Source organism: Microcaecilia unicolor, chromosome 11 (genome assembly GCF_901765095.1).
Source record: "Microcaecilia unicolor chromosome 11, aMicUni1.1, whole genome shotgun sequence".
NCBI lineage: Eukaryota > Metazoa > Chordata > Amphibia > Gymnophiona > Siphonopidae > Microcaecilia > Microcaecilia unicolor.
The window spans coordinates 23874947-23889519 of record NC_044041.1 but is presented as its reverse complement, the minus strand read 5'-3'; the positions used below and the strand labels follow the sequence as shown (position 1 = coordinate 23889519).

General features: G+C 45.5%; 1 protein-coding gene across 3 annotated transcripts in view; it reads left to right on the top strand.

Annotated features, from left to right (window-relative positions):
* MYO18B (myosin XVIIIB) overlaps positions 1-12964 on the top strand; it is a 549955-nt gene extending 536991 nt beyond the window's left edge. For all 3 annotated transcript variants that reach the window (XM_030218025.1, XM_030218027.1, XM_030218024.1), the window contains 2 exons: positions 6581-7779; positions 12729-12964. In XM_030218025.1, the coding sequence (XP_030073885.1) occupies positions 6581-7779; positions 12729-12742 (1213 nt within the window). In that variant the 3' untranslated portion in view covers positions 12743-12964. The remainder of the gene's footprint in view (positions 1-6580; positions 7780-12728) is intronic.
* Positions 12965-14573: the final 1609 nt, after the last annotated feature.

The following is a 14573-nucleotide window of genomic DNA, read 5'->3' as shown; positions in this document are numbered from 1 at the left end:
ATTCATATACTTTCCACAATGTGATTTTCCGGATTTAATTTGTGATGTGCTATCTCTCACTGTTACCAATAACCTACCCTTCAATTATGGGCTGCTCATGTCTTTGTCAGTGGGCAAACTTACAAAATCAGCAAGGGATCAAATACTTATTTCCCCCACTGTATTACAGGGGCTCGTGGGAGCTCCTTGTTCTAGCATTTCTTGAAAACAAAATGCATCTCGTGAGGAGTGCAGCACAGCTGGCAAGAGTGTCTTGATCAGAAATTAATGGCATATCACTGGACCAATTTCCAAACAAATTGACAGAATTAGGAGCTAAACATAGTACCACAGTTTCTGTGCAGTGTGAAAATGGAAAAGTACCATCTCTGCAAGCAGTGGGCAGTGTATCTGAGCCTACACTACATAGCTTCGAACGTAACCACCGTTAACCAATATGACAGTTTAGCAAATGAACGCGTAACGTTAACACAACATTCAAACCTTGCGTTGTGCAGTTTGTGGTCATATAATGCAATGCACAATCAGTTTAAATCAGTCTAATCGGTGAAAGGTTCCATGCCGTCTACAACCTGGAACCCTGATGGCGAACCTATGACAGGCGTGTCTGCACTGACACGCGTAGCCATTTTGGATGACACGTGGGTTGAAAGCCGGCAGCAAATAGAACCCAGCCTACCTGCTCTTACTGCCAGGGCCGGTCTTAGGCAGGGGCGACAGGGGCGTTGGTGGTCTTATCGCAGCTTCAGAACCCCCCTGCTCCGCCCCACCTCACAGCCTTGGTATCCAGCAGTCCTCTTCGTTAGAATCATCCAATTAGGAGTGCCCTTTTAAGCGCCACACAGGCTCCCTACAACCAATCACAGCTCACTGCAGTTGTAGCTCAGCCAGGTGAAAAAAACTGCCTAAGGCTCGAGGCAATTGTGATTAAATGTCGAACCTGAGTGCTGAGTGCGAGTAACCCAGGCAGCTGCTGCTCTCTTCAGACAAATAAAGTCGGGTCAGCGGCCCCTTTCTTCCTCTCTGTGATCCTGTTGCAGCCTTAGCTCAGCTGTGCTTGGACACTGACTGCTGCTCCTGCTCCACACTTGTTTGGGAAGTTCCTAAAAATACCGGTCCAGCTAAGAAATCACTTTTCATTGCTTTTATAATGCTCCTTTCACTACTTGTTTGTAGCCATTCGTTATGAGAGAGGGAAAACAAAAAGGGAGAATAAATCATGGGTGCCGTTTCCCGCCATTAGAAATAGTGGCAGGTAAGTTAAATAATTCGTTTTTGGTTTATTAAATACAGTTATATATTACAATTACACATTTTTGTTATCTAAACTATAAATATCGTGAAATTATGTTTTTTTTTTCTTGAAGTGACACACCACCCGAGTTATGCTTGGTTTTTTGCCGAATTTTGACACACCAAGCTCAAAAGGTTGCCCATCACTGTCCTAGAACAAGATTAATGTGCAGCGGTGGCCAAGAAAACAAACAGAATTTTAGGAATTATTAAGAAAGGAATAGAGAATAAAACAAAGAATACTAGAATGGCTTGAAGGGATCATGAAACATAAATACAGCATAAGCAGTTTCAGTTCACAGAGGAGATATGTTGCAGACTAACTTTACAGTCCCAATGCAGGGTTGCCAGGTGGAAAATTTTTTCCCACCCAATCCAGCCTAAAAACAGCCCAAAACCTGCCCAAACTCAAACCCCGCCCCTGACACCCCCACCCCTGCGTCATCACCCCGCCCCCGCCGTCACCGGCCCCGCCTCCCCCGTCACCGGCCCCGCCCAGAACGTCACTAACCCCGCCCAAAATGTCACTAACCCCGCCCCCGCGGCCGAAAAAACTGCCCGAAAAACCGCGGAAAAGAAAAAAAAGAAGCCCAAAAAAACCGCGACCCGCCGCGGGCAAAAATTTCCCGCGGTGGGTCGCGGAAAACCGCCCAATTGGGCGGTAAAACCGCCCACCTGGCAACACTGTCCCAATGGAGAGAAAGAGAGAGGGGGGGGGGCAAACTTGCTGAGCATGCTTAGAAAGCAAGACAAGCCAATAGAAGGAACCTCCCATAAGACACTGGGAACTGGACATGTGCTCAGAAAGAGCCTATTAGAGGGAACTACAAGATTGCAGGGATTTGCAGTTCCATGATACAATCCTATTTAAAGGTACAGGCAATGCTTAACATACACAAAGGACATATACAAGCAGCAAAGGACTCAAATATAAATCCACCTATGCATCCAGCTTTTCCTTCCTAAGCGCGCAATTATGGAACTCATTGCCAAAAGCAATAAAAACTACATTCGACCACCTAAATTTTCGGAAAGCACTAAAGACAGACCTGTTCAGAAGAGCATACCCCACCGACACAACATATTTATTGCATTTGTATCCCACATTTTCCCACCTATTTGCAGGCTGAATGTGGCTTACATGATTATGTTAACATTGTCATACCAGGATATCAGACACAGTAGAATTGTGCATAGTTTAAGTAAGGGAAGATAGAAGAAGGAAGGGAGTGATTAGGGTACAGATCTTGAACGCAATTCGTTCCTTAAGTGGGAGCCAGTGAAGTTTCTCTCTTAAGGGTTTTGCACTTTCATATTTAGTTTTTCCAAATATGAGTCTGGCGGCAGTATTCTGGGCAGTTTGGAGTTTTTTGATAGTCTGTTCTTTACAGCCAGCATACAGTGCGTTGCAGTAGTCTAGATGACTTATTACCATTGACTGTACCAGGGTACGGAAGATGTGTCTCGGGAAGAACGGTTTTACTCTTTTGAGTTTCTACATGGAGTAGAACATCTTTTTCATCGTGTTTTTCACGTGGGTATCAAGAGTGGGGTTTCGATCAATGGTGACTTGCGACACAATGTAACCAAAAACCGTAACGGACATTACCTGACTCTTCTTCCCCCTTTCCCTGTCTAAGTTTCCCCCAACTGTACTTACCATACATGTACCTCATTCCACCGCAATATCTCTTTGTATTCATTCATACCATGTATTTGTTCAGACCGGGATCGGCTACATTGAGCCTGCAAAAAGGTGGGGAAATGTGGGATACAAATGTAACAAATAAATAAATAAATATACACATAAATAACAAACAGCCTGCCTTCAAGCAAATGGGAGCAGAACAATTCTCATATGAGGGAAGGCTAAAGAGGTTAGGGCTTTTCAACTTAGAGAAGAAAAGACTAACGGCGGATATGATAGACTATAAAATCCTGAATGAAGTGGAACGGGCAAATGTGAATCGATTACACAAAGACTAGGGGACACCAAGAAGTTACAAAGGGGCCCTTTAACTAAGCCGCGATAGGCTCTACGCGCTTGCAGTGTGCGCCCAAATGAGACTACCGCCGGGCCAGCACGCCCCCTGGTGGTAATTTCAGATTTGGCGCATGCCCATAACGCCTGGATGAATTATTCATTTATTTCCTCCCATGCGTGCCGTTTCCGGCGGTAATCGGCAGTTGGCGCGCGCCGACCGGTCACCGCACATGTAGCGTGTGAGCCCTTACTGCTAGACCAATGGGTGGCATTAAGGGCTCAGGCCGGTTTTAGACGCGTGCTGGTTTCAGTTTTACCGCATGCCCTTTTCCCGTCACATTTAAAAAAAAAACGTTTTTGCAGACGAGGTAAAAACTGGTCCGGCGCATGCCTAATACACGTGCTTACACTGCTATAGGCCACTTCTCTACTATAATAAAAAGCACCTCCAACATTCTGAAGCTGACTCCGTGGCTTCACTGAAGTGAAGGGTTCGTAAGGTTCATCAGATTTGTCAGTCTGTCACCATCTCTCTCAGCCCCGCCCTCACGTCAAAACGTGATGACGTCGAGGGCGTCGGACCTAGCAGAGGCGCGAGGGCGGGGCCGAGAGAGATGGTGAGAGACTGACGAATCTGACGACCCTTACAAACCCTTCACTTCAGTGAAACCACGGAGTCAGCTACACAACGTTGCAGGTGCGTTTTATTACACCACACAGCTCCCTAATTTTGCAGTTAAACATCGCAGTGTGGCTGGGGGGGGGCAACAACCCTGGAACTGGGAGAGAGGGGGAGCAATGACCCTGGAAGTGGGAGGGAGGGGGGGCAATGACCCTGGAACTGGGTGGGTGGGTGGGAGGGAGGGAGGGGGTGGACCCTGAAACTTGGAGGGGGGGCAGGCGGACCCAGGAACTGGGAGGGAGGGAGGGGGACCCTGAAACTGGGAGGGAGGGGGAGAGGGCTGACCCTGCAACTGGGAGCGAGGGAGGGAGGGGGGAAACCCCTGGAACTGGGAAGAAGGGGCGGGGCCACCCTGGAACTGGGAGGGAGGGAGGGGGGCCCCTGGCACACACTCTCATTCTCACACACACACTCTCGCACCCAGTCTCACTCTCTCTGTCACACACACTCACACATTCACTCTCTCTCTATCACACACTCACTCTCACACACACTCTGTAAAACACACACACTCCGAGGAAAACCTTGCTAGCGCCCGTTTCATTTGTGTCAGAAAAGGGCCTTTTTTCCTAGTTTTACCATGACTTAGTAAAAGGGCCCCAAAGTAATGTATTTAAAACAAATAGAAGAGAATATTTTTTCAGTCAACACTAGGGGGCCTGTTTACTAAGACGTGCTAGCGTTTTTCTTGCGTGCGTAAAATTAGTGCGCTAAACACTAGAGACAACCATATATACTTATAGATGTCTTTAGCATTTAGCGTGTGCTGTTTGGCATGCACTAATAATGCTAGTGCGCCCTTAGCGCTGCTTAGTAAACAGGGCCCTAAGGTTCCTTTTACTAAGCTGCGGTGAAAAGTGGCCTCGGTGTGTCTTTCTCGCACACTTAAGGCCATTTTTACCCCAACTGTAACAAATATCTATATAATAATTGGTAACTCTGTGTCCCTGGATGGCTGGGTTCATAACAGCCACATCCCGTAATATGTGGATGAGCTATTTATTTCCTCCTATGTGCGCCGGTTCCAGCGATAATCGGCACTTGGTGCGCACTGACTGGTCACTGCGCAGGTGGCGCTTGAGCCTTTACCGCTAGATCCATGAGTAGCGTTAAGGGCTGAGGCCGGTTTTAGGCGTGCGCTGGTTTCATTTTTACCGCCGGCCCTTTTCCAGTCCCATTTTGAAAAAAGGCCATTTTTTGTAGATGCGGTAAAAACTGGCCTGGCGTGTGCCCGATACATGCAGGCCAAGTTTTACTATGGCTTAGTAAAAGGGCCCCTGTGGCTTTTCCTTCCTCTTTTGTTTATTTATTTGTTACATTTGTATCCCACATGTTCCCACCTATTTGCAGGTTCAATGTGGCTTACGTAGTGCCGGAGATGCGATTGCAGACTCCGGTGAAGACAAATACTGGGGGTGAAACTATCACTGAAACCCACGTTGGGCCGGCGGTAGTTCCGGGTTGCCGTGTGGCAACCCTTTAGTAAAAGGGCCCCTGAAGCAGTTAACGTGGAAGGGGGAGAGAATGAACCTTTTTTTAGTAATGCAGAGGTAGAGAACGCATGTTAACAGTTAATGCAGCAGGTAACTGAACAGCCGACTGCATCTCAAGAGGTGTAGCTAAACTGGATTGGGAATTCTATATCATATTTTCAGCGCTGAAAAGCATTCTAATGGATGCAAGGGGCGGAAACGGCAGATTCACATGAAAACGGACTTACACGCCCATTTATAGACTAGCGTGGTGGCTCCCCAGAGTGCGAACTATTTCCAAGTGGCCAACCTACAAAAGCAACCTCAGAAAAGTGAGCTTTCAGTCTAGGTTTCAACTATGACGATCTTTTTTTTAGAAAAGAAAATTACTTTTACCTTTGCCAAACAAAATCTAACTACACCAGGCTATTTCACTTTTCTTTCTGAAACCTACAATTTTACATTACACCCGGGCTCTATATTTTCCCAGTAGGTTTACACTTATTTATTTTTTGTTTCAGTTATAAAAATGTTATTCTCAGTAAGACAAAGATTGATTTTACTTTTCAAAGTAAACATGTGTTCTCTTGTGTATCATTCGTGCTCGATACAGTTTTATATATTTTCTGTGTTTTTCTTACAGAGCGAAAGTCTTTTAATATTTCAAAGGATGCACTGAAAAAATATATATAAAACAAACAGAAGGCTTATATTTACACAGTATATTTTGGAACATAATCTGCTGGTTTGGTGTACATGTTGTAGAAATACAAGAATCATATGTGCTTATATTACAGGAAATAAAAAAACAAGCCATTTATTTTGAGTCATGTCTTAGTTAGTGTAATAGATTTATGAGGCACATTACATTTTTAAAAGAGTCATCCATCTCGTTTCTTGCAATCTGTTCGAGTGAATTCAGCTGAGATGAATTAGAGACAAAAATAATATTTTATGAAGCAAATGGGAATTATTCATACCGTGTAGATAAAAAAAGTTGCACGGGTCAACTGAAATTCCAGAACAAGTAAATATTCTGTGTAATATGAATAGAGGATTTTAGGGACTGTATTGCCATTAATTTTCAATCTGACCGTAATGCATGCCGCTTTATAAAACATAACGGAATGTATTTGTTTTATTGTACAGGATAAACCAAGACATTACGAAAGTTCAAGAGCTGAGAAAACCTAGTTCTTCAGTTAGTACTGGAAGAGAGGAGTATGGAAGGCATGTGGACAAGGATAATTTTAAAGGTCAAGTAAGAAAGCCTATGGAAAGCCCAGTAGAGAGAGCCTCAACCTCAGGAATACGAAAATCTCCACCTTCAGAAGAAACACTGCCAAGTTCGTCATCTGCCCTTTCTGAATTTTTGGAAGAAGTGAGAAGGAAAAGGGCAATAGAAAAAGAACAAGTAACACTAAGTATGGAAGAGACCTCATCGTTGCCCATCTATCAAACCACTGGTGCATCTTCTCTTAGAAGATGTAGAACTTTCAAAGATGACGATGATGATGATTTTTCTAGAAAGCTTGAAATTCAAGAGCAGTCCAAAAATACAGGATCTTCTACAAGTTTAGGCTTAATGCGTTCATCTAGCCTTAGATGCATACCATCAGAAAACCTAGGTGCAACCTTTTCACCAGCAGAGAAAAACATTGCAAAATTTGGTTCCTGCGAATCACTCCTTCAGCCTCAAAGTACTATTAGCCATGCCAGCCTAAAAATTAGCTCACCAAAACCAGGATTACGACCTTGGAGAAAGTGCCTCGAGCCATCAATAGAAGAAGCTAGTGATTCTGATCTTGGGAAGGAACCTCTGGTATTCCAAAATAAACATTTTTCCACCCTCGTGGAAGATGAGGATAAAAGAAACTCACCAGCTCGTAAGGTAACAAGTCTAAATTTTGAGAGGAAAACTGATGACAGCTTTGATGAATTTCTTCCAGCGGTTCGGAGAGCTCGATCAGCAACCAACTTGACCAAATCTGACAAGGAGAAAAGCGAAGGTCTCAGACCACTGAGTGTTCATTCGGATGACCTTCCTTCAGAAGGCAATTTTCAGTTTTCCTCAGGAATAAAGACAACTTTAAAGAAAACCCCAAGTTATAGGGAAGATCTTGCAAATTTATCAGATTCTTCATCCTCTTCTGGTTCAATACTTTCTTATAAAAGTGCTGACAGCATAAAGAGTCGGCCTCGACTTCAAATCCTGGAAGTTGAAGGATCTACTGCCAAATCACCAGCTGAAGATATCCGAGGAGCTAAAAGATCTGAAGCAGAAGGGAATGAGGCTGATGTCAATAGTATTATGATGAAATACCTTCGGAAAACAGAGGAAGACCAAGGTAAAATATTTAGGAGTAGGTGCAATGTAAATAACAACTACAGCTTAGGAATGCGCATTCAATTGTTTCAAGTTATTCCATGTTATTTTTAACCCAAAATGGCGGGGAAAATAATTAAATTTGGGGTTTTATCTTGTATTGTCAACAGTGTACACCATTGCTTAATATCGCTCAATATTACACACTATCCCACAAATTCTATCCATGGTGTCCAAATTAAGGCATACAGTTGGGCACGCAGTTATAGAATAGGGGGACCCTTTTACAAAGTGGCGGTAAACCCAATGTGGACTTACCGTACGCTACTCTGGAGCTACCGCCAGCCCAACGCGGCCACCGGTGGTCGTTCCAGTCCCAGCGCATGCCATTTCCCGTGCTGGGGAAAATAGTGCTGTATTTTTCAATGCGTCGCTAACCCGGTGGTAATCATGCAGTGCTGTGTGAAACCCAGTTACTGCTGGGGGTTAGCACAGGAGCCCTCGATGGGTGCCGTTAAGTGCTCCCTCCCCTCATGGCCACTTGGTAAGTGAATCTTACCGCTTGGCCATGCCATTTTTTGGCCTCTTTTACCTGCTACGGTAAAAAGGGCCACAGCACGCAGGAAAAATGGCGCAGGGCCCTTTTTACCACAGCTTGGTAAAAAAAAACCCAGGGTCAGTTGTGCGCATAAACTAATTGGTGTACTTGGCGATAGCTATCAATAATTGACCTTAACAAGGGTTAATTGGCACAAATTAGCAGTTATGCACATAACTGATCTTTGCCCTATTCTGTAAACTGTGCGCCTAATTTTTATAACGTGCAACTCCAAAGGGGGCATGGTCAGGGGCATGTCCAGCATTGAGGCACAGTTTTATGGAATACCTGCATTTATAAGCCTAAATGCTAGTAGTTATGTGCAAGCATTTACACCAGCCAAGTGCTCGAGCCTAAAGTTAGGCCTAAAAATGCGTACTTCACTAGTATCCTATAATGGCAGTTCCATGTGGAATTTTGGGTGTCATACTCACGCCTTCTAAAGGCAGGTGTACATGCTGGTACCCAACTTAGGCATGCTTCAGGGGAATTCTATAAATCCATGTGCAAGTGTTTGGAATGCCCCTGACACATCCCTGACCATGACCTTTTTCAGATACGAGCGATTGAAGTTAGGTGCCATCATGCTTTAAATAGCATGCAGCGAGATGCGCACACAGATTTTTAAGACTACCAATTAACATCAATAATTGGTTGTTAGCACCCAATTAATTCTGTTTCTGAGCTCATTAGTCAATTCATTTGTGCACAAGTTGGGCACAGAAATGTGGGCGTAATATATAGAATCTGGGGAATAGTGCCTATAGAAAGTCTACACCCCTTTGAATGTTTTCACATGCTGTCTGTTCACGCTTTCCAAAAATACTAGGACTAGGGGGCATGCAATGAAGCTACAATGCAGTAAATTTAAAACGAATCGGAGAAAAGTTTTCTTCGCTCAACGTGTAATTAAACTCTGGAATTCGTTGCCAGAGAATGTGGTAAAGGCGGTTAGCTTAGCGGAGTTTTAAAAAGGTTTGGATGGCTTCCTAAAGGAAAAGTCCATAAACCGTTATTAAATGGAATTGGGGAAAATCCACTATTTCTGGAATAAGCAGTATAAAATGTTTTGTACATTTTTGGGATCTTGCCAGGTATTTGTGACCTGGATTGGCCACTGTTGGAAACAGGATGCTGGGCTTGACGGACTTTTGGTCTTTCCCAGTATGGCAATACTTATGTACTTATGTCAGTGCATCCGTGGCGTGCATTTAAATGGGAAGGCTTTTCTGTTCATCAACATATCATACCCACACTTTTTTCGGGGGCAAATGTTTTGTTGCAAAACCATGTATGCAGCGCAATGTTTTTAAACAGGATTTTATGCTACATAATGAATATTGGGAGAAGTGATTGATGATTTTGTATTTTAACTGATGTTGGAAATCAGTATGAGATGTTTTGTTTAACATGGTTAATAAGGATGGGCAGCCCTTGTGAATCGCCACATTATACATTCTTGAGAAGGGTTTTATTTCTTACAGTCTGGAGAATAAAAATTAGTGTGAATTTGAACTAGAGAGAGGGGAACTACCAAAATTTCTCTTTTGGCAGTGGTCCAGCAGGCAGATGTGTTAGGTTTGTAGAAAACTCTGAAATACCATAGATAATAAGGTACTTGTGCTTTCGATGTTCCGGCAGGTGTTCGGATGCAAAATATTTTCCTACTAAAATTCATTAGCTCTGTGAAATGGTAGAGTGATGGCCACAATCTGTTTTCAAAAACTGTTTATTATCAAGCCGTATAAGTGAAGGGAAATGGGGCTTGATATACTGCCTTTCTGAAGTTTTTTTGCAACTACTTTCAAAGCGGTTTACATATATTCAGGTACTTATTTTGTACCGGGGCAATGGAGGGTTAAGTGACTTGCCCAGAGTCACAAGGAGCTGCAGTGAGAATCGAACCCAATTCCCCAGGATCAAAGTCCACTGCACTAACCACTAGGCTACTCTTCCACTAGCAACATTCCATGTAGAAGCCTGCCCTTGCAGATCACCAATGCGGCCGCGCAGGCTTCTGTTTCTGTGAGTCTGACTCACAGAAACAGAAGCCTGCGCAGCCGCGTTGCTGATCTGCAAGGGCAGGCTTCTACATGGAATGTTGCTAGTAGGATAGCAACATTCCATGTAGAATCTCAAATAGTAGCAACAGAATCTCCAATAGTAGCAACATTCCATGTAGGATCTCAAATAGGGAAAGGGAAATGGGACTTGCTATACCGCCTTTCTGAGGTTTTTGCAACTACATTCAAAGCAGTTTACATGTATTCAGGTACTTATTTTGTACCTGGGGCAATGGAGGGTTAAGCGACTTGCCCAGAGTCACAAGGAACTGCAGTGGGAATTGAACTCAATTCCCCAGGATCAAAGTCCACTGCACTAACCACTAGGCTACTCCTCCACTCCATAAACACAGAAAACAAGAGGTAGAACGAAGCCATTCTTGGAAATCTATATTTCCCCCCTCATTTGTAGGTGTTTTTCTTGCGATTTGCCAATTTGAATGGATTTGGGTAGATGAAGGGTTTTTTTATTTATGGTTGATGCGTCTTGCCATAATTCTTGCTGCTGTTGCTATAGATTTGCTAGTAGGTAGTGTTAATAATTTGTAATGAGTTTCTTTAAGCTTGATGCTTATGGCCATCGCCATCGAAATGTAGGTGCCGGAGTTCAAACTGGATATTCAAAGACGGGCTGTTTCCGGTGACTGACATTGAATATCCAGGTTTTTCAATGCAGCTAGTACATGACCGGTTAAGTCAATAATCAGACTTAACCATGGCAGGCAAAGATAGGCTGATTTTTATGCAGCCTGATTTGGCCACTAGGCCTGGCCGGTTAAGTTCCAAATATAGGGACTTAACCGGCCACACCCTCGGAACACCCCCAACATTGTCAGCTTTATTTTTGGTGTTAACCAGGCATTTTCAACAGTGATAATTAGTTAAATGCTGCCGATAATGACCGGTTGGTTATTCGCCAAGACATGAGTTAACTAGTCGGCAACTTTTCCCGTCTTGTAACTCGTTCTGAATATTGGGCCTTATGTGCTTACAATTAGGCACGCCCATTCATCTCGCAATATTTAGGCAGCTGTGGGTTACATAATAATGAGATGCAAATGCATGTAAAGCAGCTCACAATGTAAAAAAAACCATAACGTGACTTGCTATGTGCACAAGGTACACACCACAAGCAGTGTTATGATCCCACAATCATGGTAAGATAACCCCAGCCAAAATCATTGGGCCTCAAAGCCATAGTCCAATGCTACCAGGCCCAATCTTAAAGGGGCTGTTGGGCTGCTGTTAACCCCTTCCTGCCATCATGACCTGTTGATCATGGACCCCTGAAGCTCCCACCGATCCAAGCCACCCTGAAGCTTCCCCCAATCAAGACCCCCTTCAGCAAGGGCTTCAGTGTCTTTACCTGGTGGTCCAGTGGACGATGGGAAGGAGCAAGCCCCCTTCACTCTTGTCCAGCTGGTGCCTCCTCCTAAGTGGCCAAAATAGTGGCCCTTGCAGTAGTCTTATGCTACTACTGCTAGGGGTCACATCGTGTGAGACTACCACTAGGAGGCGCCATTGTGGAGGTAGCATCGGCTGAGTAGAAGCAAAGGGGAATCACATGCCCATCACCCACTGGATCACCAGGTATGGGGGCCCTGAGGCCCTTGCTGAGGGGGGCCTTAGGGGCTCATGGGGATTTTGATCGGAGAGAGCTTTGGGGGGGCTTTGTTTGGAGGAAGCTTTGGGGAGTCATTGATCAAGGGAGCTTCAGAAGAGCTTTGATTGGGGAAGGCTTCAGATTGAGCTTGGATCAGGCAGGAGTTGGAGGTTCTTTGATCGGGAGGAGCTTCAGGGGGTCCGTGATTGAGCAGGGCTTGATGTGGGTTAACAACAGCCCCTTTATGATCAGACCCAGCAGCGTCGGGCCACGGCTTTGAGGCTCAGTGCTCCCGGGTACATAAAATAACGCTGCTTATGAGGTAGCTTACAAGGAAGTTATTCTTTTACCACGGGATTCAACAACCTGTGGTACTGAGGTACTGTGGGCCGTGGAATCCCGTGATAAGTCAAGATGCGCTAAATCTTGCCTTTTACTGCGCCTTGATATGTTCCTCCCCTAAATGCTAGTACTCTAAAATTTCAGCATGTAAATGGCGCTTGCATTTAGGCACTAAAGTTACAGAGTGAGGGGATCTATGTGAATAATTTTACTCACAGATAGGCAGACAGTTTTGTAACGGGCCACTTTTGTGGAAATCCCTTTCAAAAGTACCTTCCCTCTGTTTATTTTGAGAAAGAAGTCAATTGATTACAGATAAATGACATCTTAAGAAATATCCTTATCAAACTCTTTTGTTTTTATAGGTTCCTCGAAATGAGATGTTCACTCAAGCTTCCTGAAAGCCTCAACAATCTGAAGAAAGAAGTGCCTTTTGTAGGCACCTTCCTTTTTAGTACTTACGTGTTTGGGACAAGTGCACAGCGCAGAACAATAGATTAATGCAAAAAAAAAAAAGATATGTTCTTAAATGTGTTCAATTTGTAATAAAATTAAATATTTTCCTTCACCTTTGGGTTTAGCTTGCACCCCTTCAGCAGTAGCTCAAGGTGAGTTACAATTCAAGTACAATAATTTCCCTATCCTCAATTCGCTTACAATCTAGGGGACCCTTTTACTAAGCTGCACTAAAAGAGGCTGCGTTCTCTGATTAGCGCTGGGTTTCCCATCATACTGAGGCCACTTTTAGCACGGCTGTAAAACGGCTGCATTTCCATTTTTTTCTCTTAATGTTCAGGTGCTAATTTCCAAATTAGAGCGAGCCCTTACCGACACTTATTTAGTACGTGGAATGGGCTCGTGCGCTAACCATGTGTTAATCAGTAGGCAAATGGCAATGTATCTGCAGTAACCGATTCGCGCTGGGCACATCTACTCTCCACCCCCCCCAAACACACCCCCAGCGCTAAAAATGTAGGGGCCCTTTTACTGAGGTGCGTAGGCGCCTACGTGCATCAAATTGGTACTACCGCCCGGCTACCGCATGCCCCAGGTGGTAATTCCATTTTTGGCATGCGCCCAAAACATGCGGTAGAAAATATTTTCTATTTTCTTCCGTGTGGAGCTTACCCGGCGGTAATTGGCAGTTGACGCACGCTGGAAACGTACCGTTCGGTTAGCACGTGAGACCTTACTGCTAAGTCAATGGGTGGCGGTAAGGTCTCAGGCCGAAAATGGACGCGCACTGGTTTTTATTTTGCCACACATCCATTCTCTGGCACATTATAAAAATGCCTTTTTTCCAGGCGCGCTGAGGAACTGGAGCAGCATGCATCCAAAATATTTGCCTACACCAGCGCAGGCCACTTTTGGGCACACCTTAGTAAAACGACCCCATAACATATTATTTAGTGCCTGGGAAGCGTGTGCAGATGCCAACACTAGCATGGGATGCCTGAGAATGCCCTGTGGTCATGGCCGCCGAGAGACTGAGCCAGGCCCGGGGAAAGGCCGCCCCCGGGGCCTCCGCTGCTGTCACCCCCCCCCCCCCCGAGGCCGCCGCCACCCCCCGATGCAGGCGCTGCCGCCGTCCCCCCCCCAGTCGCTACTCAGGCCACCGGCGCTGCAGTTCCCAGTCTCCACCCGCCCACCCTCAGCCCCGTCGACAGCCCCCCTCCGTTCACCACCGGGCCCTTGCATTCAAATGGGCAGCGCCTCACCTTCGTGTGAAAGCGGCAGATCTCCTTCCTTCAGGCCTTCCCTCCCTGTGTCCCGCCCTCATCTGATGTAACTTCCTGTTTCCATGAGGGCGGGACGGCCCGAAGGGAGGCGATCTGCCACTTTCACACGGAGGTGAGGCGCTGCCGATTTGAATGCAGGGGGCCCGGTGGCGGACGGAGGGGGGCTGTCGACGGAGCCGAAGGCGGGCGGGTGAGACCAAGGACTGCAGCGCCGGCGGCCTGGGAGTAGGAGAAGGAGAGAGACCCTGGCGCCAGCCCCCCCCTTGGCGGCCCTGCCCGCGGTACTGCATTTTCCCCACACAGTAAACACGTTAGTGCTGCTGCCGCTTATTAAAAGGACCCCTAAGTTTGTACCTGAGGCAATGGAGGGGTAATAGAGGATATGGGCAGATCAGTGGGATTTGAACCCAGGCTTCCCTGCTTCTCAGCCCATTGCACTAAACATTAGGCTACTCCTCCACTCATATAAAG